The sequence below is a fragment of the Spermophilus citellus genome, assembly GCF_964194105.1.
Source record: "Spermophilus citellus genome assembly, chromosome: 12".
Lineage (NCBI taxonomy): Eukaryota > Metazoa > Chordata > Mammalia > Rodentia > Sciuridae > Spermophilus > Spermophilus citellus.
This window is the reverse complement of record NC_138198.1, coordinates 112783274-112810108: the sequence shown is the minus strand read 5'-3', so window position 1 is coordinate 112810108 and position 26835 is coordinate 112783274. Positions and strand designations below refer to the sequence as shown.

The 26835-nt window shown below is 33.4% G+C and overlaps 1 protein-coding gene across 4 annotated transcripts in view; it reads right to left on the bottom strand.

Moving 5' to 3' along the window:
* Positions 1 to 26835, bottom strand: part of WDR7 (WD repeat domain 7) — a 329818-nt gene that overhangs the window by 123530 nt on the left and 179453 nt on the right. For all 4 annotated transcript variants that reach the window (XM_081263756.1, XM_081263758.1, XM_081263757.1 and 1 more), the window contains one exon: positions 13896 to 14117. In XM_081263756.1, the coding sequence (XP_081119882.1) occupies positions 13896 to 14117 (222 nt within the window). The remainder of the gene's footprint in view (positions 1 to 13895; positions 14118 to 26835) is intronic.

Below are 26835 nucleotides of genomic sequence, written 5' to 3'. Positions count from 1 at the left end.
AATCCATAGCAATTAAAAGCCAAATAAAAGTTAAATATAGAATTTGTACATCTATTGTACATTATAATCAAAGATCTGATCTTGTTAACAAATCATTAATTATTCCTTATCACTAACATCCCTCTGAAGTAGGAAGTAAGTGATGGGACATTACTAGGCCATTGAAATGCAAATTTGGGGGAACCAGTTGCCAACCATCATTTATTTATCTGTAAATGTAAAATGGGGTTAGTTGTGCTTACCACACACAGGCAGAATTCATTTTTTTTTTTTTTTTTTTGAAGCCTGGCCTATTTCCTTCTGTTTTAACCTATCCCCTTCAGTAGCTACAAGACTATGCACCTGTGATAAGGGTACTTCTCAGAAAAAAACAAAATAGTGAACAATTTCATTATGGTTTGCTCAAAACTTACGGAGAATATAAGCAGCATTATAAAGAACCAAGGGGAAAATGAAATTGTAGTGATCCAAAGTTCTCACCTTATGAGACCATATTTGACAGTTATAATAATAAATTATTCCTCCTGGTCCAGTGACATTTTATAACATCTCCAAATCCATGTGTTTCCTCCTTCTTTGTAACACTGGACCAGGACTCTGTAAATCTCTCCTTTTCCAGCTAGTGGAACATTAATTAGGCTTGTCAACAGAGCTCAACCCTGCCCACCGGGAGAAAGAGACTTTCCTTCCAAGCAGCTCTGGTTGGCCCTTGGGACACGGCAGGCTGCTTCAGTGGACCAGCTTGGACCAGTGGGACACCTCAACAACAGTGGACTGCTTCTGAGCAGCTCCAGCTCCCATCCCACATTCTCAGCCAATAGTATGCCACTTTAGGCTCTGCCCTTTGGCAAGTTTCATTGCCCATGGTCTGGGTGTTCCCCTAATAGTCACTGCCCCCTTGAAGAAGTCTAATTTCAGCTTCCAAGAAGTCCTTTCTCTGTCTTTGGTTCTTTCATTATTTACTTTATATCACCCTAGATGAGTTAATAGTGATATTTTTACACCCACTATTTCTGGATGCTTAAGAGTCTCTTTCTGACTTATTTTATAATACTTAACCACTTTCTACTATTAAGAAATTCTTTTTTTTTTCAATTTCCCTGTGTAGTTTGTGTTTCTTGATGTATGTATCTCCTTTCTTCCCCTCTGCCATCAAAAGTTTCAGGATACAATATGATGCTATCTTAAAGGAACTGCTTTACCTGCTCTGGATAGAGACTGCTTGATCTATAAGGCTTTGATGATTTTCAAGAAGATTCCGTGTCTCATTTTCTTCACAAAATGGAGAAGTAGTACATTTCAGATCCTATGAAAATTCTCTAAAGTGCCCAGCCCAATTTAATCTATGGATGACATGATGAAATTTCTGATAGTAAAAATTTACTAAAATGCTCAATGTGCCAGTTGCAAAATTAATGATATTTATTTTTTATATATGTCCAATGAGTTCAGTTCAGAGATAACTCATTAGTCATGAGATTAATCCGATTTACCTAAAGTAGAAAACCTAGAGGTTTGGGGCAAAACCCATAATAACAGATTGATGTGTGCACGCATATGCACCCCCCAACATACACACAAATTAAAAGTTTAAAAAACATATTGAATTCTCAGGGATTATTTCCCAAATGACTTCTTTATCCATATGCCAATACTTATTTCAATGGAAATTAAAAACTCATTTATTCTTAAGGTTTACATGATGGTGAGAAATCATTATCACAAAAAGCATTAGGTATATTCATATTAGGTACAATCAAGATCAATTCTGCATAACCTAAAATGATTTCTTTTTTTCTTTTTTCGGTGATGCTGGAGATGAAATCCAGGGCCTCGTGCATGCTAGGCAAGTGTTCTACTACTAAGCTACATCCCCAGCCATGGAATTTTTTTTTTAAATAGTAAAATACAAAACAAAAGTTAATAAATAAAAAGCATGTTATATGGGGACCTGATTTCCATTGGCAGCTTTCTTTCATGTTCCTTCAAGGAACAAAACATTTGCAAGGGATACGTGCAGAAGAGAAACAACTGAAAAACAAAACATGCCTGAAGTTTAGGGCAATACCTTAGAAACACCTTATTATACTTTTAATGTAAGAATTTTTAAAACTTCCTTGACAATAGTAGGAAACATTTTTTTAATTTCTCCTTATAATTGGTAATAAAATCCATTGGTAATAAAATAAAAATAAAAACATCTGCTCTGACATTTTGTCTCAACTTTATTTCATTTAATACCCTAGGAAAAATACACCTATTTATTTATTTTTCCCTTTTTTTTATTGGTGCATTATCGTTGTATGAAATGATGGGATTTATTGTGACTATTTGTACTTGCACACACTATAACAGTATAATTTGGCCAATATCACTCCCCCACAAAAAATACATCATTTTAAAACACAGAATGATAGGTAAGAAACATGTGAAACAATGGAATAAATATGAGTGTGGAAAATCTTTCTATTCTAAAACTCAATAATGCAATGGCATATACTATCATTGGGCTTATGTTTTTAACTCTATAAAAAAAGAAATTTTTTTATTTTTATTTTTTGTATTTTTAGTTGTTGATGTACCTTTTTTAAATTTATTTATATGTGGTGCTAAGATTTGAACCCAGGGCCTCACTCATGCCAGGCAAGTGCTCTACCACTGAGCAACAACACCAGCCCATTTTTATTTTGGAATAATTTTAGAATTATAGAAATTACATTTTGTAAAATGTCTCTTGGGTGGGATTGTTGATGTTTTCTCTTGACTAGAGCGCAGGTATGTTCTTTTTGTCAGAATTATCACAGAAGGGATTTTATGCCCTCCCCAGTATATCATCTCAGGGGAAATATGATGTCCATATCTCTTACTACTGGCAATGTTAACCCTAATCACTTGGTTAAGGTAATCAAATATAGTGTAGGGATATATTTTCCCTTAGTAATTGATAAATATCTTGGGAAAAGATATTTTAAGGCTACATTAATACACTGACTTCAGCATCCATAAGTGGATATGATCTGCAACAATTACTACTGTAGTCTTTACCTGATAGAGATTTTATATTCCTTCTCACTCCTTCTCTATTTATTAACTGGAATTTTTTGGTAAGAGCTCTCCCTTCTTCCACATTTATTTACTGACTAACATTGGTATGGATTATAATTCCATAAAACATATCACTTATTTTGTTGCTCAAATTCTTCTAGCTTTGTCTATTGGAAGCACCAACAGGTTGGTCTCATGGCCCTCTGACATGCACCAATCCTTTTTAACCTGTTCCTTTGTGTTTTGACACAACAAGTTTCTAGACTCATCTTTCCTTTCCCTGCCACAGCCCTGGAATCAACCACTTCTCCAAGGAATTCTAGATATGGACATTGTGTTGTTACTCTTAGGCCCTTTCAGAAGTCAGAGCTAGGGAACCCACGTAAGCATACTAATCAGTGTACCTGATTGTATCTATATGTATTTCTCTTTCTCTCTCTGTTTACCAAAAGCCATGAGTTCACACTTGTTACCTCAAATTTTATTTATTGTTTATTCAATATTCTTCCCTTTCCTTATTTGTAACTGAGAGACTCATTACTATTTCCTAGGTCACTGGCTTTTATTAACATGTATGCTTATCTTAGTAAAAATGGAATCATTAAATTTTAAATGCTTTTAAACTTCATAAAGACAATGTTTCATTCTTTAACCATTCATTTTTAAGCTTGGAATCCTACTGACATATATATATATATATATATATATATATATATATATAAGTATACATTTGCATGTTTGCTAGGAACATGCATGTATATGTTGCATGGGTCACACATGGGTTTCTCTAGACATGGCATGGGGCAGGCTCACAAGAAAGTAGAGGCAACTATTTTCTGAGGTTATTAAACCAACTTTCACTCAGTGTAAAAACAGTTCTGGTTCAAACATCTCACTAAAATTTGATGCAGGTGAGAAATAACAGTGCTCCATGCTTTTAATTTGCATTTTCCTGATAAGTAGGCTTAGCACCTTTTCAATTTTATCAGCCACTCCTTTCCTTTCTAAGAAGTACTTTTTCTCAACCGTTACCCTCTTCTCTCCTATGCATTTATCATTTGCTTACTGTAAGTTAATTATATAAAGGTGTTTAACCCTTTCTTGTCAGTTACCTGTGTTATACTTTTTTCTCTCTTTGGCTTCACTTCTCACTTGCTTTAAGGTAGTTTGAATTAACATAAGTTTAAAACTTTGACTTTCTATCAACTGTTTATGGAATCTTTACCTTTCTTAGGTCATATTTCCCCATATCATCTTTATAAAGTTTTGAAAGGCTTTCATCTTTCATGTATAAGTCTTTAAATCCACATGGATTGGTTTTGGGGGGTGATGAATATTAGGAATCCAATTTTGTTATTTTTTTCTTATGTTAGCAAATGGTAATCATATCATTTATTAAGCAGTTTATCCTTTATTTCACTGATCTGTAATGCTAGATATAAGCACAATCAAATTCTTCTGTATGTATGCAATCCTCTCTGCTATTTTGTTTCGTGAATCTTCTGGTCTCTCCTGCACCAAGTTAATACTGTATTAACAACTATAAATTTATAACAGCTTTTGATATGAGGTAAATGTAATATCTCTCTCTTGTTCATCTTCTTTAGCAATGAATGCCACAGATTCTTCTCCTCTACTGCTCTCTCATATGCATTTGAAAATCAGTACATAAAGTTTATTTATGAAAACAATAACGACAGAGACACTACTGGTGTTTTGTTGGTGTGGATGAATCAAGAGATATCCTTATGGTACTGTATGCTGCTCTCATAAAAAATGTGTATCTTGCTATTTATCTGTGTCTTTTAAGATCTCTTCCAGTAAGATCTCAAGTTTTTTTCTATAAATCTTAGATGTAATTTGTCAAGTTCAACCCTACATATTTTATATTCCCACAGAAATACATAGGTAATAATAAAAAAGTTAGCCTATCTCAAGAGTTAAAATAAATTAGCTAATATTTGTAAAGTACTCCAAATAACTCTGTAGCGTTGTCAAGAAAACATCAGATCAAGGTTATTTTGAAACTAGAATTAGCAATGTCCTACGTGTGGTGTGTGTGTGTGTGGTGGTGGTGGTGGGGGGTGTTCACTGACAATACAATGCTAAAGCTTGCCATTAAATCTACTCCTCAAGCACAAGTGACAAGGAATCAAGACACTTGAAAATTAAATTGAAATTGAAAACTTAACCAAAGTAGCTAATATATACATTAGGTGGTTGGAAAAAAGAGTCATACACCAATGTCACATCACAATTTAGAACAAAAACTGTTATAAACCTTTGTTTTATATCCTTAAGATTCCTATAAGGATATAGTTCTACCATGGCTGTTATATTTACATACTGAAATCTTTTTATTAAAGTCATTTCAAAGTTCTTTTGTAAACTAAAGGGCAAGAAGGGAACACCAGCAAGTTTTTTAAATGATGTATAGCAGATGATAGTTGTACTTTTTTTTTCTATAAATAGCTAGACAGTAATATTTCTTACTTTGCCATCCATACAATTGCTATAGCAACTATTCAACTCTGATGATGCACAGTGAAACAGTCAGAGATACTATGCAAATAGGTGGGTATCCAATAAAACTTTATTTGCAAAAACATATAGGAGGCCAGGTTTGGTCTATAGCCATGGTTTGTTGATCTGTGCTGAATAGAATACAGTACAACCATATTCAACATTAACAAAAGTCCATGAATCTGGAGATGGGTGGAGAACAAATTATTTAGAAATAGACATTACTTAGGGAGCTGAACTAAGTCTTATGGAGGGAGGGTGGAAAAATGCTTTAAAGTTACATAGCTTCAAACACATGCAAAAACATAGGGAATATCTGCTATAAAGCAATCAAAATAGGCTGGGCAAGTTCCAATAGCATCAATAAATATAAGCACTCTATTTAGGATAATAATATATCACATTAATAATTTCATAGAACTCTATTATTTTAGGTGGAAGTGACCTTAGGAATAACCTTGTCCAACTTAGTCATTTTATGGAAGAGGAATCAAAAGCCCATACAGTATAGTGAATTAACAAAAAATGAGATCAAATTAAAGTTATTTTTGGAAAACACGGATGAGGTTACATCATCAGGACAGTTAGAGTATATAATGCAAGTGTCAGAATGCAGTTAAAAATGATAAAGATGTTATGCAACATAAATTATTTACAAGTTTAAAACGAAATGAGTCAAAACTTCTATTTGATCTTAACTTAGTATGCTGATGTGGTTAAAATGAGAAGGCAATACACATAGAAATTCATCCAAATATAAATGAAAAAATTATAAACATACTTAAGGTTTTCTTTAAACAATAATGTGACCAAAGAAAAGTGTACTTTTACATAAACCCTTTGAGAACTAAAGTGCTGTTCCACAAACAGTGGGAATTAATAGGAAAAGAAAGTCATGAGCTTTGGGAGAAACACATCTGGATTTAATATCTTACGAGGCAGATAACCCTGAAGGTAGTTACATAATTTTATGAGTATCAGTTCACTTATATACAAAATGTTGGTAATAAAACCTACTCATAAGGGTCTTAGGAAGGTTTTAAAAGCAGTACCTATACATTTTTAAAGAGCCATTTCTTTTCCCTACTCTGCAAGCATTTCTAGAAACAACAATGACAACATCTATAAAGCACTTATGTGTGAGGCACTTTTCTAAGTATTTTACACACACTGGTTACCTAATCCTCACAGTAACTCTGAGGCAGGTGCCATGATTATTCCTGTTTCCTAGTTAAGGAAATAGTTTTGTGGTCACAGAATACTTAAGGTCACACACCTCTTAAGCCATGATGGCAACCATCACCTGCACCAAGTCATGAAATTGCAATAGAAAGTCTGAGTTACCTAAGAAATTATCTGAGAGTAGTAAAAATGTCATTTATTTATTCTGATTAGTTCCCATTATCTCTTCCACTTGAGAATATAACAAAAATGTACAATCCATGCATTAAAGTAGTTTAATGATCAGAACTACCATAAAACACTCAATTTAAAATAACTGTATCGGATTCCATCTTCTACTATTCCATCTAATAGAACCTCTCTATTCTGGCTACATATCAAAATTACATATGAAGCTTTAAAAATAACCCTTGTGAATCTCACTCACACACCTGCCTTATAAAAACCTGTTCATGACTCGAGTGCCTAGCCAGAGTGGAGAATCACTGTCTAAACTCAGAAGATGTCATGGCAAGGCCAGGAAAGTGGCACCTAGTACTGGGATGGTTTTCCAAAATAAAATTACAAATGGAATGCTAAGCTAGCTGGCTGAGAAGAAGAAGGAACAAAGCAGGGAGGGAAGGAAGGAGCCAGATAGGAAGTCCGATTCCTGCTGAGTACCAGGAAGGCCAGGTTGGAAATGTGAAGAAAAAGAGACACAGCGGCAGCTCAGCAACACAATGAAGATGTCTATTCTCTTGCCATTGCTCACGGAAAAAAGTATCTACTCTTCTTGTCATTGTTCCTACTTTCTTCATAACTTGAAACTATCACTGACTTTGTCCTAATCTTGCTGATCAAACCTATGATGACTGGGGATGGGGGATGTAGCTCACTTGCCTAGCACCTACAAAGCCCTCAGCTTGAATCCCAGCTTCACCAACCAACCAACAAACAAAACCCCCCCACAAAATCACATATACCATGTATTGGGGATTTGGCTTAACTTTATTCTAATTTAAACAGCTAAATAAAACTTAGGAAATAAATTCATTGTAAAATCAATCTCAACCTACATTAACTAATAATTAGGCAAAATATGTATGATTAGAAAGTACAGGGAGTTGGGGGAAAATATTTTCACAAAGTAAGCTATGACAAAACAAAATCAAACACAGAGAGCAGAACAAATACAAGTCTAAATACAGATTCATAAAAATAAAATATCCCTTAGGCAGCATCTAATTGATGCTTCCATTTGGTGGTACTGAGCTGAACTAATCAAGAGGGATGTAACTCTCTGTTAGTTTTTAAAATCATAATAACCGATAAGCAATTATTTGACAAACTTTTATAGTGATTCTTATTCGTTTTTCTTTTAATGACTTTCTTTTGAGAACTTAATGGACTCTGTGGAGCCTTTTCCCAGAACAAAACATGAAGCACATAAGTGTGGCATTTTCAATGCAATGTCAGTAAGACAATGTACCTAGTCAGCTGAAGAACCCTCACATTAGATTGTTTCTAAATATCCACTATGGGGGGAAATTCATTTTCTCTCATTTAAGTATTTTATGCCACAGATGAAAGCCATTTCCAAAGTTCAGAGGAGTGGATTTTCTATGTGTTTGTGTCTCCTCAGCATCGGCACATCCCTAAATGAAAGATTCAACAGATGCTCGTATTTACGGGTGATAAGGCATGTCCTGACCTCCCTCTTTTTTGAAGCAGCACTTTGGAAGCCTATGTGTCTAAGACATAGGAAAGCTGTGTGAAATGGCAAAAATGCTGCTCTAGAGTTGAAACCCAGGTGTTCAAGTTCATGCTTGGTTACTTTTTAGCAGTATAATCTGAAAAATAAAAATAGTCTAAGGCCTCAACTTATTGTCTACATAAGGGAAGTTTAATCCTATTTCACAAATCTTTGGTAAGTATGTACAGTAGTACCAAGCAAAGCTTCCATTTCCTCCTCTGATAATCAGGAACAGAAATAGTACTTATTTGAAAGCACCAAGATTAAATAAGATAGCACATGTAAAGGGCATAGCTAAATGCCTGGTGGTAAATTGTCACAACTCAACTGTCATTGATGGGTCTCATATTTTGTCAGATGTGTGATAAAAATTTCTGTCTTGAAAGTTAATGAAAGATATGCGCAGAGTGTTAATTAAAAGGAACCTAAATAAATGGTGGTGCCTTCCCAGTCCATTTCTGTTATGACAGAAAGGTGAACTGGAACATGCAAGGCAGCCACATGTTCCCACAGAAGCTGGGGAGGCAGTCCACCTCTCCCCCTCCAGAAGGACTTATGTTCCCAAAGTCTGGGGGTGTTAGTGGCTGGCGAGTCTCAGCTGAGTCTATGTCTGGCTTTGTAGCAGGAGAAGAAAGGCTGTCTTATCCAAGGTCGGTTCCTTCTCAGGGCACCCTGATCCAGTGACTGTCTGACATGGGGATAGTAAAGTTGAGCCCCAAGTCCCAATTGAGGCTCAAATTGGGGAAAGCCCAAAGGGTTATCCCAGTCCCCAAGTTCCCCAAGATTAACTGAGGTTTTGTATGCAACTAAAACTCAGATCAACTTCTCCCCTGTCCAATCCTGCTTCTTTCATTCCCCTCAAGCTATTGATCCTGGGAATACTCACACAAATCTGTCTCCAAGTCTGCTGCCTGGGGAAATGACTTATGACATTTGCCCAAAGTCAAAAAGCTAATGAGAGATCAAAATGGAATTTACTACAGATGTGCCAGCATAATTCTACAATTATAAAATGAGAAGAAGAGGCCAAATGAACAAATGAACCAAAAGACCTATAAGTTTAAAACTATAAATAGTATTCTGAAATACCCTACTAATGTCTCATTTGTGGATTGGAATAAAAATGAAGACAGATCTCTACTGAATTCATTTGATGTGAAACAAGGAAATCTCCACCCCTCCTCAGACAGAAAAATGGGAAGGAGATGAAGGAGGTAAACTTCCTGGGATGTTTTGTATTTCAACTTCAGAAACAGAAACTAAAACAGGTTCTCTAAAGTCAAAATATTTTCTATCAATTATTTTATGAGAAGATACTGTAACCCAGAGGGATGGCTAGCTTCCCCAAAGGACATGAGTTAACAGAGTAGCGTAATATACACCTCTTGTTAACTTCAGAGTTCTTTCAGCTTTTTTTATGATTTCAATATATGTAAAGTTTAAGTCCTAAAGAAAATTTATCTAGGCCCAATCTAAATATAGAGTGCATTAAAAAACTAAGTGACTTTTGAATTATGTATCACTGTCATTTTTTCCTCCCATCAATGTGGACAACTTGGATTTGACCATGTGAAAACTGATGAGTCTTCACAGAATAGCTCTGGGAGGAAGGTAGAACTCACTATCTACACCTCTAACTATGTTAGCAATTAAAGATCATCAAATAGTGTATCTTAATGGTCTTATCTCAAACTTAGGATACTAATTGTTATCTCATTCAATACGATGCCATAAAGAGTAAATATGTAGTGGTAGCAGTGCATTCCAGATGCCACATCAACAAACATGGCAGCACATGCCAAGCTTCTGGCAGGTGAGCATTAATTATAACAGGTTAATACAACACATGACCGACTGAAAACAGCTGAGTAAAACACAGTGGGCAGCACACACATGACTGCTTCCAATCAGGAGTACAAGATTTAAACTGAAAAAAAAATTAAAAAAAATTAAAAAAATTAAAAAAAAAAAAAGAAAGGTCCCCAAACTCCCTGTGGGAGGCAAAGCTACTATCAATGAAGGTAAGCCACTGAATTAAAAAAAAAAAATAGAGTAATGGGAAGGAAGAGAGAAGCCAATCTATGATTACCTTTAAGATACTATGTTATTGAAATAAAATAGAATAAGCATAAGAAAAGAGGTAAGTATCAAAGATATTTTAATTGACTGTAATAGGTACTATAACATTCATTTCATTGATGCACTACTCCTTGCTTGCTAGAAACCTCTCAGAATCTCTCAAAGAAATAATCATGAGGGCTGGGGATGTGGCTCAAGCGGTGGCGCGCTCGCCTGGCATGCGTGCGGCCCGGGTTCGATCCTCAGCACCACATACAAAGATGTTGTGTCTGCCGAGAACTAAAAAATAAAAAAATATTAAAAATTCTCTCTCTCTCTCTCTCTCTCTCTCTCTCTCTCTCTCTCTCTCCTCTCTCACTCTCTCTTAAAAAAAAAAGAAATAATCATGAATACAATTTGCTAAGAAGCATTGCCTTGTTTCATTTCCATATCTAGACTATTAATCCAAGATTCTCAAAGAATCATTTAGCTCTTTAAAATGTTCAGGTGTCAGCTGTGGAGGCACCCACCTGTAATCCCAGCAATTTGAGAGGCTGAGGTAGGAGAATCCAAGTTCAAGGCTAGCCTCAGCAACTTACAGAGGCCCTAAGCAATTTAGTGAGATTCTGTCTCAAAATAAAAATTTTCTAAAAAGGGAGGTGGGACTGGGGATGTTGCTTGGTGGTAAAGCACCCCTAGGTTAAATCCCTCACATAGAGAGATAGATAGATAGATAGATAGATAGATATGTTCAGGTAACTTTATTTACCTTACTGAGAAAAGCCAAGGAGGTACAGTGTGGAAGTCCCTCCCCATAGCATAGGTTGGCCCAGGATTTCCCTCATGCTACAAACACACCTTGGGATGCCTTCACATGTATTTCAGCTCCCTGTTTTTTAACAATCAAAAGAGCAGTTCTGGCTTTTTTTTTTTTTTTTTTTTTTTTTAAATACCAGGGATTGAACCCAGGGGTGTGCTTAACTACTGAGCCACATTCCCCAGCCCCTTTTAAATTTATTTTTAAATTTTGAGACAGGGTCTTGTTAAGTTGCTTAGGGCCTTGCTAAGTTGCTGAGGCTGGCCTCAAACTTGCAATCCTCTTGCCTCATCCTCCCCAGCTGCTGAAATTACACCCAGCCAAAAGGCCAGTTCTAATGCCCTTCAATTCTTTTATTAATTCCCAGGACATCTTTGAAATATTTGTCTTTGTAGTCTATCATAGGTTTTTAAATCTCTTTTCTCCTAACCTTTCCTCTTTTTTGAGTTGCAACAGCAACAATTTGCAAATGGAATCATCACAGTTAAAAAATATCCAGAAGCAAATTCATGAATACCAGAATTTTGTGTGAAGATAATGGTAGATAGAAAAGTGATGGTAACAGTGGTAGTCTACATAACTAGGATAAGGTAATGTAAATTAATCTGCCTAGTAATTCAATCAGCAATTCATTAATCTACTATGTTCCTATATTTATATGTGCATATTTATATGAGACTATGGGAAAATTCCAAAGAAAGTAGGGATTTATGTTCACTTTCAAGAAATAGTTTTAAAAGCACAAGTGTTATTAAGACAAAGTAGTTAATTTTGAGGGTAGAAATTTTCTCTTCAAGGAAAATAATAAAGGATGTAAGATTTTTCACTTTTAAAGGAAAGTTTGTTCATGTTTTTGTTTAATGGATAATAATGGATATCAAATAGTTAAGGTAAATTTTCTGCTTAATAATAAACTAAAAAGAACACGAATTCTAGTTTAAACATCAATGTGGTCAAAATTATAACTTTTGCAAATGTTCAAGCTTACAATTAAAAGTTTCAACTATCAACAACAACAACAACAACAAAATGAGCAAAGTATAGTCATTCCTTGATACTCTTTAGGGAGATGGTGTTTGAGAGCAAAAAAGTTTGAAAATCACCAGACTAAATCATGTAAAAGTTTTGTTACCCTCTAATACTCTAACTCCAAGATTATAATGTATGCCTTGGGCTGTTTGCAATGACACAGATAATAAGTAAGCCTAATTAAAAGACTCCTTTGTAGAGGTTATGAGATTTGATCAGGGCCTTATTAACAGAAAGCAGTGAATCTGAACTCAAGAAAAGTTGAACAGGCTAGAATTGAGAAGTGAGGACCCACATTACGAAGTCCTCTGCAGGACAGGGAAGGAGACATGCCAAGTAGAGAATGGAAGAGGCATAAGTTTTCAGATCACAAGAAGCTACAATTCAAGTTCAGATTTCACCACTTTTTGGCTGAGCAACTTTGAAAAAGTCATAAAAGTCTATTTTGAAAATCAAATGAGAAGATAGAAAATAAAATGGTGTTTTATTATATTGTTATAGCACATTTGTTATATGCATTGTTATAGCACAATTATAATGTTATAGCACACATTAGTCATTTAGCTCTCCTCAACTGGGCCCCTGAAAATAGCAATTTGCATTATAGTGAAAGCATGAGAAACAAAAATGGCGATTTGCTACAGGAATAGCAGAAGGGAGAGTTAAGTCAACTGAAAAGCTTGCATAATAAAAGCAACTAACATGACTCTCAGTTTTACAGCAAAACTATAATTTAATGATCCAGTGAAGTGTTCTGCTGCCATAACTAACAAAATAGCATTCACCTTTCCCCCTTGTTTCGGGATAAAACCCCCCAAAGAATATATTGAGTTGTTTTCTACAAAGAATATCTTGTGATGTGATTAGTGGAATTACATTTGATGCTTACATATGACACAATTCACTACATGGTAGGCACACCTTGACCTGACCTAAAGGAGTTCAAAGAGTAAAGAACTAAAAGACCTCATCATAAAATATCCTAATCTATCATTCACATACCTGGCACAGAACCTAGGGTGGCTATGTGACACATGCCCTTTGAGCTTGGGGAATTTTTTTTTTTAATTATAGAGGTAATTCATAATTCATCATCCATCATTCACACTTTTCTTTGGGGAGAATGTTCCACACCATCCCTAACTTTTCAAACCAGATGCAAGAAAAGTTATATAGTTTAGAAATCATTTCAGAAGTTAGAAATTTTAACTTGGAGTTAGCTTGGATAAATTTTGGCAAGAATCTTGGTCAAAAATGCAAAAACACAAAGTTCAGAAATATGTTATTTTAACAAAAGCATTTAAAAGACCATGTTTCAATTTTTAAAAAGAAGTTCAGGTAACTATAACTAGAGAGCAACATGTCTAACAGATTGTACCACTTTCTAATTTCACTGCAAGCACTCTAGATGAGCTAACCCTCAGGTTATATTGAATACTCTGAAAAATTTTTTGACAAATAATATGTATTAAAAAGCAACAGATCAGCATTAGGAATTTAAAAACTTACAAGTATGTCTGGCCAGTGAGTAGTTGGATCCTCCACTAGTCAAACCAAAGCCTTCAGGAATTTGACTAGAACTTCGAGGTCTGGTCAACAATTTAGGAGGTTCAATTTCAGCACCAAATTCAGCTCCTATTACTCCTAGTAAAACAATAGCTGTTGCTTGCTTCCGTCTTTCCTCATAGGATGTTGAAATTTTTTTCATTTGTGGGATACTTGATAAACATCCTAAAAACCACAACAGAAATATACATTAAAAGCTTATCAATACAAAAAAAAAATTATGATTAGAAATACATCCTTCAGCGACATTTAAGAAAGAATAGTGTTTTCAATGAATGGCACTGGGACAACTAGATGCTGACAAAAAGATAGTTAAGTCTAAGAAAAAGAAATGGTAGATATCACGCAAAAAAAGATTGGCTGTGGTTGCAGCAATAGTTTCTGTATGATATCGAGAACCTGTGTATCATACTTTATTGTTTTTTAAGTTACTTCAGGAAATTTATCATTAAATTTTCAAGTATTTAAATATGTCCACAAGAATAGATTTATCCTTAAAAATATTCTAATTCTTTCATATAAAATTTTAGTTATTACCCATTTCCCTTATTTATGCAATTCTGTACAGTATATTTTAGATCACATGTAGACAGCTTCACAATGTGTGGTGCTTCTCCAATATTAAAAAAATTATTTTATAACATCCAACATCATGATAAATCATATTTCATCGATTACATTTCTTATAAAAACCCTAGATTAAAATGTTTAAAAATATTTAATTCGTACCAAGAATATTTTCTAATGACATCACAGAGCATCACTTCTCCCTCTCAATGAAATTTTTTGTTTTTTAAAGACAAGAAATGTTAATAACAAGTATTAGCAAGTACATGCTATTACAGATTCAAAGTATGACACTGATCTGTGATAGGTAAGGTAACTAAAGTGAGGGGAAAAAAATAACACCTAAAAGCTTAACCATACTCAGAAGAAAAAAAAAATCAATAATCATTGCCTCTGTGTTTAAAAGGACCTTAATTCTAGACAAAGTGATATTTAACAGTTTGATAATCTATATCTCAGTACATGCATTTAAGACCAACTTTATTTATGTACAAGAACAGACACAGGAGTAAGAGCTCGGTGTACTGCACCTAGATTCACGGACTGCAGTACTAGATATTTTACTCTTTACATAGTATTCTTGAAACAGGAAACAAACCAAGCTCCCCTCCCCCCATGTCTCAGCAAGAGCATGCTCCATAACAATAGTTCAAAGGAAAGCTCTATTCTGCAGTTGCACTGATTGTTCTGTCAGCTGACCTCTGCAGAAGGGAATTGCTAACCGCTGCCTTGCTCCTTAGCTGACAAATGAATGATCGCAGCTCCATCTATTTTCACTATGGCTGCCTCTAGCCCAGGTGCTCAGACAGAGAGCCCGGTGTGACATCTTAGATCAAGATGAATTGGCACAAACTCCTGATCCAAGATTGTTTTATACCATTTAATTTAGTTTCTTCCCTTGCTTGGATGAGCACAGCTCTGGTTATGGATTTCTATTCTAATGTACTGAAGCAGGCCCTGAAAGAAGCCAATGAAGCAGCTGCTGGAGCAGGGGACTGCAGGGATACTGATCAATAGGCAAGGCATTGACCCCAGCCTGCAGCCTCTGCAACGGCCACTGCTTGAAGGGGGAGGGGGCACAGAAGCACACATGGGCTGCTTCCAGTAGGAAATTAAACAACAGGGGCATTTGGAGAGCTCCACCTCCAGCCCTGGCCCCCCACCTTCCCTATGTTCCTTTTGTTTAATTACCTCAATCTTGTCTTAACTCCCACTCCTGGGGAAGGAATTAAGACTTGGAAGTTCTAATAATGTACTTTCTAGCAGTCATTTGTACATTTTATCCCTACACTAATAGAAAGAATTGTAACAGGTGCCCTCTGCTAAGTGACCAAAATATGAAATCTTAATTAGCTGTCAAGTATATCACTTGGTGTAATTTAAAGTTTGGCATGTGCATAGTCTCATAATAACACTGCCCAATTGGCTATTACCACTACAGATGCTGAAATTCTTTGGTATGCAATTTTTATCATCACTCGGATCTGAAAGGATGATAGCTCTTTGTTAACAAGGAAAGAAGTAAAGGCAAGGAAGTCCTAAAAAAGACACTGACTGATTAGTCCATGCATAAAGTCAGGTGCCCACCCCTACCACTGTTCTAAAAGTAGCACAGCAATTTCTTATTCTTTAGATTCTCAAATTTGGAAACATCTTTAAATTACTGTTTTGGCCTATGTTTTCTGATAAATAATAAAAGGAATATGTAATTAGCTGCAATACTTTCCTACAAATAAACTAACAATTATCTAGGACATTTGAGGTATTAAAAATAAAATAATTCTGTAAAAGTAAACCTTTCTACAGTTTCATTTGTCTCATGAAAATTTGGTATTTTTTCACAGAGACATGGCTCCATTTAATCATGCTAAAGGGTGACATGGAGATCCATTTTCTTGACAGGACGGTTGATCACCCTATCACAGTAAGAAAATTAATACCTTCAACCAACTCTGTGTGGGAAACAGAAGCTGCCTGCAATAGTAAAGGACATAAATGTTCTACATTTAAGTTGCAAACTGAATGCAGGTTCTGTGGGAAAATAATGTTTCCTCATTATTGGGTTACTTTTAACAAAATATGAGGCTTTGATTTTATTAAAACAACCATTTAATTCATATGGTGTTCCTCAAAAGTACATAATTGTCTTTAGATTTAGCATAATTGACTCCAGATTTACACGAACAGGAGTAAACACTTTACTTACAGCTTAACTAGAGCACAGGTAAAATATTTGAGAAGTTTAAGCTATTTAAAGGGCTATGAGATATTGATTACTTCATTTAAAAAGCAGTCAGAGAGTGCAACCAAGAGGTCAAGATAAATTTAACAGTTTGAAGCACTTTACTAAATAACTCTAAAGATCATGTTAATTGGCTTTGTGCAGTTCTAGGGTAAAATTAATTTTATCCTAGCTTACAATAAAAGGATTAAAAGACATATTAAGTTCTTCAGTTTTAACTGGAATAGGAATCAATAGATTTGAATTAAGGCTAAAGGCGGTTTTATGAGAGATAGACTACCAGCAGATACTTTATATCTGCAATTAGCCATATATTGATGGGGCTCCGCTATTGTATTAGGTATTAAAACCTTAGATAAGTAGGTACCACCAATTTACTACTCTGAGAAAATACTTAAGAACTGTGTGATTTGATCTGGAAAACAGTTTTCAAAATGTGATTCTTTGTTTAGGACTGAGTATCAGAATGCTTTTTATATTTGACATATGTAAGCATATTTCTAGTAAAAAATTAATGAATAATGTGCTTGGATTCAATCAGAATTCCCTTAGAGGTTACAACTATATTTAAAACATATCCCATAATGCAAACACACTATTGGGTTTTTTATTATTTGACCGATACATTTTATTAAGACTGGTCTTAGCATACCAATTTTATGCTGGAAATTTCTGGCTATGATAAGATCCAATCAACATTCACAATGCTGTGAATATTTTTTGAATTTGATATACATTTCAATATACCCCAAAAGGGTACTTTGAAATTCAGAAATACCTATTTGTTCATGATAAATTAAAATAAAATGATATTAGGTATTTTTCTTCATTCTTAATATTTAATAATTTCAGAATCATATGTATGGAATAGTATTTAATATGTGCTGCCTAGCAAAGTGAAAATAATTTGTATTTAATAAGACATATACACTATATGTTTATCAAAAACCATGGCTTCTGACTTAAAAAACAACAACAACAAAAAAATCTAACCTTTAATGAATAAACATTGGAAAAAGAACTGTTTTAATTAAACAAAAACAAAAAAAAGGATATGAAAAACAATGAATTGCAAGATCTCATAGCAGAAAATTAAAGGATAGAACATAGAGATTATTTAAAATAATTTAATTAAGCTAGAAATACTTTCTATTACAATTCTTTACAGTTTTGTTTTATGGGCAATAAGCTGCACTTGCGAATATTATGCTTTGATTAATTATTAAAGAACAGTAAACTCAGAAGAGTGAATTTTGTTAATATCGGCAATCTGGAGGACAAGAGAACCTCTAGAATAAAGCATGTGATATACTATTTACAATGTCTGAATATAACTATAGTAGTCTCAGAATATCATTCAAGTTCTAGAAATGTTAGTTCATAAAACTACATAAGATTTCTACTTTTCGGACCAATAACATATCCTTCTAAAATTTGCAATTTTATTTATTTCTATTTTATTGACCCCAAAGATATTTAAAATTTGCTGTGGTATTATCAACAGATATTGATGATAAAAAGCACATATAACATTGTATTCTAAGTAAAGATGATTTTAAGATAATTCATGGCTGTGAAAACTGCCCAATCAAAACATATTTTAAGAGCTGGGGTTGTAGCTCAGTGGCCGAGCACTTGCCTAGCATGTGTGAGGCACTGGGTTCAATCCTCAGCACCACATAAGAATAACTAAAATAAAGGTATTGTGTCCATCTACAACTAAAAAAATAAAATTAAAATTTTTTAAAAAAACATTTTAAACTAGATTTTAAAAAACAGTTGAGTTCAAATGGTCTTTCAGAAGTACGTTCATCAAAATAATCTTTTTCCTGACTGACTACTAAGTTAATATACCTGGTTACCTATGGAATATTAATTTTAATTTTTGAGACATATTTTAATAATCATCATATGCTGCAAATCAAATGTTAGGTGTCTCCCTATATTACATATACATAATTGTACTCATTCATATAAGTATATAACAGAGACACAACTGCTTTTTGAGATTTTAAAATGTAATGCCCATGGTTTTAGAATAGTAATGTTGGACCTTAGAGGAGTAACTGTTTCTGCATATGTTTGGCCCAAACATCATCCATATCTACTTACTATTCTGAGTGTTGCTTGAAACTGATAAAAGAACAAGGTCATAAAAATGTCAAAGATTACCAGATATGTAAAAGTAGTCTTCCAAATAAGCTTGTTAACAACAGAGAAAAAAAACAAAAACAACTCAAGCTATAATATTTTAATAATTCACTTTTTAAAACAATCTAGTTTAAAAGAGTTTTAAAATGCTACAGTATTGACTAGTCAAATTTCACTTATTCAATATATCCCAATTCTTTGTCAAATACTTCCAAGATAAATTTGCTAATTGGAAACACACAATGGTATAGATCAGGGACAAGCCAGCGTGAGAGAAAGGATGCAGAGACCTCACTGTCCTGGTAACGAATCCAGGTTTCAAAGGGTCTTGAGGAGGATCTATACCACTGTAAATGACATAATTGAGTTTGTTTTCTAAATAAGTGCTTTTATACAAGTTACTTTCATTCACTGGCATAACTTAGAGCTCTATAATTTTTTCAAAATATGATAAATAATTTTGATAGGAAACAAATATATACAACTGCAGATGGTTATATGGCCAAAAGGCATCTGAAGGAAATAAAATAGTATATAGTTTTTAACGTTTTCCTCTCCACCTCCTAAAGAAAAAGATACAACTGATTAACTATGACTGCCCTAGAGCACTTCTGCCTTTATTTTTAGACTCTAACATTATCAAAGCAGGTGTCTGTGCAGGACGTTAGCAGTACAGGAGTTTCCACTGGGGCATTATAAACATACTTTAGTGGCCCTGTGACACATCTGCCAGCACTGTCCTCACATCTACTGACAGAGCACCTGGAATGTGCTTCCCAAATCTAGGCAGTTTTCACTGTTGCTGCTGCTGCACTATTTGCCCCCTCACTTGAAAAGTGAAGTAAAACAAACACGCTGTTAATTTGTATGCATGCACGATAGCCCCCTGCTGGAACACAAGGGGTTCTGCAAACGCATATTCCTTTCTGCTGCTGCTGATTAAGCCATTCTGAAACAACACCTCTTTGCACAAATTAGTATTATGTATATGTGTGTGCATTTGACAAAATACACCAAGCCATTTCACACTAAATCAGAACAAAGCAAAATATCTGAGAACTTTATTCATTTATCTATGTAATTGTCTATTTATTTATTTATTTATTTGGTACTAGGGACCTAACCCAGGGGTGCTTTACCACTGAGTTACATCCTCAGCACTTTTTATTTTTTTGCTTTGAGACAGGGTCTCACTAACTGGCTCAGCCTGGACTTGAACTTGCTGTCCTTCTGCCTCAACCTCCTGAGTCCTGTTCCAGCAGAGGACTATTAAGTGAATGCATATAAATTAACAGCATGTTTCTCTTATTTCACTTTTTAAGTAAAGGGGTAAATAGTGCAGCAGCAGCAACAGTAAAAGCTACACAGACTGAAAGCACATTCCAGGTGCTCTGTCAGTAGATGTGAGGACAGTGCTGGCAGATGTGTCACAGGCAACTAAAGTATGTTTTTAATGCTGGAATTACAGGTGTGCACCATTGCACCCAGTTCAAAGATAATTCAATGTAATCACTATCCTAGTGGTGTATCAATAACTTTGGTAACTAGAAAGCTTATCTTTGAGAGCAACTTGCCTGTTTTTAACTAATTCATGTAAAAATTCTTATTCTTCACATAGATACTGTTATACTTGTTTTTCCATAATATGCATTCTTATTTTTCACTATATTCTCTATCTAAACATCAAAAAAAAAAAAAAAAAACAAATGTTTTTCTTTGTATGTTTAGTGCAAACATTTTCAAATTGGGAGAAAGTAGAGATTTTTTACATTCCAAATACCTAAGATATTTAGGTAATCAGAAATCTTATAGGTAATACTTATCTTTGAAAATGTTTACTTCTTGTTTCAATTTACCTTTCAAGGGGAATCATATATATATATATATATATATATATATATATATATATATATATATATATCAAATGGAAGAAGCTATAATGTTAAGAAGATTATTATTAGCTTTTACATGAGGAAAGAAAAATTTCAGAAAATGGTAAGTTGCTTATAAAATATAAATCTGAAAACATGACAAATCATTCTCATAATCTTTTCTCATGCAGTTTTTGTTCTGAAAAGATAACTCATGCAAACAGATTTACTTATGAAAACACTGGAATAGCCATGGGGTATTTCTGGGTAAGACCACACAAAACAGATGAAACAATACTCCATGACGGGTAGGAGAGCTCTGCGAAGATTTTATACCTGTGCGTTACAGCACAGTGAGAAATAAACTGTTATATCTGAGGTCATTTTTATTCATAAAATGACAAATCATTTATTGAATTCACTTAAAAAATATTCTCATCTTGGCAATTATTTCCATCTACAAAGTGACATAAAACTGAGATCAAAGGGGAAAATTGCCTTACTCCACCTCTGAGGAGTTAACAAATATATCTGTTCATATATAAGTAGTATTTCCAATATTCACTTTTGTTGAATTACTACACATTTGGTCAGGATAATGAGACAATGATTTGACTAAAAGTTATCATTTTTAAAGGTTCGTGGGGAGAAAAACAGCAGTTTTAAGGGGTTTATCATTTTTATTTTTCTCAGACTACTTTATAATACTATCTCTGATTTTGAAAAATGATCACCTTATTTCACATGTTATTTTTTCTTCTGCTTTCTTCACTGTAAGTGAAATATTAAATAGAAATAATGGAACAGTTAGCCTCAAGATAGTATCTTGGAAAGTAATGGCCACACTTCTGTGGTAATAGTGGATCTGCATAGAAGTGTGTTAGCCAAACCCAAAGTTTCATAGTAAACATTTGACAGTCCCCAAACACAGAGATACATGAGCCAATAGCAGATGTACGTGAGATTTTTTAAATTTTATTTTATTTATTTTTTTAGTATTGTTAGTTTTTATGCTCAACTGAGGCTAACCTATGGTATAATTCCAAAAAAACTAAAGAAATAAGAAGAAATTTAAAGGAGAAATGTAAAGAGAGAGAGAGAGAGAGAGAGAGAGAGAGAGAGAGAGAGAAATAAGGAGCAAAAAATAAAGGAGAAATAAAAAGATCAAAGACAACTTAAGTTTACTAATTATATTAGTAATCAAGAAAGCAAACCTTTGAAACAGAAAAGGACAAGTAAATAAAATTAAACCAAGAATCCATGCTGAAAGTCTAAAGGCCACTGAGAATGTAAAGCACAGACCCAAAATGTTAAGTATATTCTCATTATTAGCACTCTGCTCTACCAAATGTAGTCTGACTCTAACCAAAGGAAGGTGCATGATGGTGAGTGACTAATTCTCATTTTTCCAGAAGCTTCTAAGTAGCTCCATAGAGCATGAAGTAGTACTAAGCTTGAATTGCTAGTAGACAAATACAGAGAATTTTCATTTTTAATTGTGTTACATACTTGGGTTTTCACCATTGTTAAACTCCATGTAGAGAAGTGAGTTGTGTGCTTATGAAATTTGTACAGATGATTTTAAATTTATTTTGCATTTCCTCATTTTATGAGAAATATAACTAGCTTGTCAACAACTTGACAATTTATTATTTGGCAAAAAATTTTCACACTTTTTGCCTATAAATTTGATATACTTAACTATATACTTTCTCAAGTAAGCCATGTACAGACATCAAAATTTACTAATATTCTCTTTCATGTAATTACTGTATATGTTTTCCTATTAATTAGTTAGTCCTATTTAGAATTTGCATCTGGGTTGGCTATCTTGCATATAGCAAACTAAAACAGGCTTGAATTTTAAAATTTTACATAGCCCTTCCCACAAGGGACAGCTACCTCGATGATGCACCATAGGGTTGGAAAAGCTACCGTTCCTGAAATAAACAAAAATTTAATGTTATACAATTTTAAAAGGCTAGCTTTAAAAACATTTCTGCTACATAATAAAACATAATTATTAACTCAAAATTCTCCCTAATTCAACTCATTAGGTTACTTATGAGTTATGAAAAGATATTTTTCTAATCTTACCCTAATTCATTTTTATTAAGGCAGATTATTCCCATATAGAAAAATCTACAAAATACATATACATTGGTGTTGGATAAGCACACATTTCAAAGATGGCTCTTTTTGTACCTAACTAATCAGAGACTTTGGGGCAGGAAAAAAAAAAGGAGTACAGAATTAAGAGAAGATAAAATTTTCTGAAAACTCTTTAATTATTACCACCACAGACCCCTGATGTCGATATCAGAAACTGCCACAAGAAGGTTCAGTACAGGCACATGAAAACAATCCAAAGCAAGAGTTAAACATCTACTTCCCATTTATTTTAAATATAACTTACTTCCTCATTAACAAAAACATAAATAACTTTTCTAATACTTTATCCAGTGCTTTTGATTTCTACAAAATACTCATATAATACTGTATTTACTTATAGAAAAAAAATCCTCTCAAAACGCTAAGGACAAAAGGTTCCCCATTTTAAAAATACCAACAGAAAAACCTGAAATCCGTGTTTTCAGTAATTTTAAAGCATACTAGGTTCACACAAGTTCCATCTGCTCAGTTAAGATGCCTCCCACATTCACTAATGCATTTGCCTTAATCATATGATTACAGGCTGCTCACAACCACCTTCCAAATTCTCTCACAAAAACATTAATACTATAAAAATTTGCAAAGAAAAAAAATCCTTATCAGAGCACATAAAACATCTCCTAAGTCCAAGCGGAAAATTTTAGAGGAAAGGGGATCAAAGAACTGTTCTAACCAAACCAGTGCCCATATTTTATAGATAAGGAAAGTTAAGTGGGTTAAGTGTTCAGGTGACGAGGAGAAGGACACATAGAGCGGGCATTCATGAAAACAACATCAACATGGGTCTCTTGAATCTTCACTGGCATCTGCTGCAGTATGAATCTTTATTAGGTATCTGCAAATTCTTACAATTTTAAATGTTCCTAAAGAAATAATGAACAAACAAAATTCATAACTAGAAAAAGTCTTAAAATAAGTTTTGGTCTATAGTATGTAATGTTATATATACATTTTTTACTAGACAATCTAAAAACAAAAAAATTGAGGAGAGAAATTTTATCAAGCATATGAAATAAGTATATCAAATTAGTTTTATATGAAAATCCATATGAACATTGAAACATGAAAAACAACAGAAAATACTAAGCATAAATATCATCTAGACACCAAATACCTAAATAATTTAACAGTGATAAAATCAGCATTTCATCCACAGAAACAGCTACATTTTCCATACAAGGAAAGTTTCTTCAAATACAATATTGGTGAAAAACAGTAATTCAAAATATAAATTTAAATCTTAGTTACTTCTACATAAACCTTAATGTCAACTATAAGTATACATGCACATGTATGTTCCAAAGTCACAAACTGAACTCCAAATAGCAGAAATAAATTCATAATCATTTCTGAAGCTCACGTTGTAATATGGAAGAATAGCTAAAGTCACCATAAGGGTTAAGACAATCATTTTCTACTGCATACTAGTGCTATTCTAAGCCGATAGTGTGTTTAAATCCACACCAATGAAATCAATACAGCACTGTTCTATTCAAGGTGAGACCAAATAAACCTGTCTGAAGCTTTGAGAAATAGGCTTTGCAGTATACTTTGAGTGCTAAATGCCTTTCAGTCCAGAGATCTGTCATTAAATAATCATTAGCCATCATTCACTCTTCCTAAAAAGCTTAACATCTAAACTTGTTCAGCATCCACTAAAGCATTAGTATAGACTACCAAGTAAGTACTCATTAGCACTTAGAGATGTTTCAGTCACTCTGTTTAACTATGCATCATCTTATCAAAAATTCTCCCAAAATATTAACTCATATTTACCACTGAATTAGAGTACAATGGATACAAGTGATTAGTAAATACAAATGATTAGTACATCAATGCAATGATCAGTCTTGTTTGAATAACACCACACCACCTCACAAGCTACAAGCAACTCCTTCCTGACTGTTCAATGCAGATAAAATCTAATGTCTTTCCTACTTTTCAGCATCATGTTATTCAGTAGCATACAGAAGTCAAATAAAACTAAGTTAATCACAATGGAGAATTCTCTGAGAGGCAATATTGGCTTTGATCCTGTATGTATTTTTAATTTATGTATTTTATAATTTACCAGAAAATGTACTTTATCAATCCAATTCATAACTCAATTTCATATATGATCATCTCAACTACTGAACAGCTATTTTAATGGACCCAGCATTATTTTAGAAAATCATTAAGTAGATGAAATTAAGATATATTTATCTTCTATTACTTGCAAGGTTAAATAAATAACACAGGATGATTTTTATTTAGTAATGTTATTGGCCCAAATGTGAAAACTTGATGGTCAAAGTAATTTTCTTTGTACTTAATTCTTGTATGCTATTAGACTAATCTTCTCAGTTTCAAGATAATATTAATGAAAATGTCATTTCTGCAAGACATTAATTTGTTCTTCATTTTTAAAAGCTCAAATAAAAGTATATGGCCAGATATTTATGATCTCATCTACGGTTTTACAACTTATCATTTTCAATTTATTTAATATAGATTTCAACCTAAGTGAGAGCCATGACATTATATGAACATTTTATTTAACTGGATGACATGTAATATTTTCCCAGGAATATTTAGGTAACTTAGTACAAAATAAAAGTATTCTTTTAGTCATCAGGTAATTTCAAATTCCAAATATATATTGTGTAGTATAAATTGTAATATTTGAAAACTTTCTAATATTCTAATTATTATTCCATTCAATCTATGCCTTTTTAAATTTTTCTTTCAATACCCTAACAGAGTTTCAATTGCAAAGATATGAATAATATTACTGAGCAAGTTTGGTAAATGTAACATCACAAAATTGTATTCAATTTATAAAAGATTTTAAGATTTGGAAATTAAAAGTTAACATAAAATCAAATCTCATCACAAAATTTCATTTTCATGGTAAAATTGTCCCTTTCTATGCAGCATTGAGATTTTTAGAGCTCTGTCAATGCACAATGGAATATAAAATGGCCAGTCCTTTTCAATTGTGAAGGCACATCCACAGATCCACTGAATTGATCAAGTCTTTAACTAAAACAAAATACCTGTGCAGTCACTATGAAAAGGAGAAACTTCTTTCAAAAAAATTTCAAAAAAATAATAAAACTACAACACTCTACTTATTTAAATGTATACTATGTAGATAAAAAGAAAACAGGTGACTATGCAGAGTTAGAAAGACTATTGTGAACAAAAGTTCTCACTTTCCTATAAGAGCCCCAAAACTCAAAAGTTTTGAAAATATACTTTGGTGATAAATCAAAAATTTAAAGCTTTACAATTATAATTCACCAGAAAATGTACTTTAAGAAAATATGTAATTCATAGAATTAGTACCCCTGAACATGCCTGGAGCCTTGTCCTTCTTGAGGAGGTAAACTCTCTCAGGACCTTAGTAAATTCTTATTTTTTAACATAAAAAAATAGCACTGGCAAAGTGAGCATGGCCTGGCCAAGGCCTTTCCTCATCCCTTTCAAATTTTGTACCAAGACTCTCTTACTGACCATACAATCAATATTTATTTATGCCATCTTTCCTATACTTTAAGAACTGTTTTGCTTCTTTATCATTACAATTGTTTAATTAGTTTAAATGAAATTGAATTTTTATCCTTACAATTGAATTTAGCCTCTTTTCAATGGTAAAAATAAGAAAGTAGATTTTATTTGCCCCAACAATGTAATCGCTTTGTATATACTAAACAAGTATCTTACAAATAAGAAACAAGATGTTGTTTTCAAATAATGCATGCTTTTAAAGATATGTTAGATTAACTGTTAATACAAAACATAATCAATAAAAGCAATTCATTCTTGACTCTCAAATCTCACTGGGTATAGGTAAAACTTCAATAAAACCAGTACTCTTCTGGATTTTACATTTTGA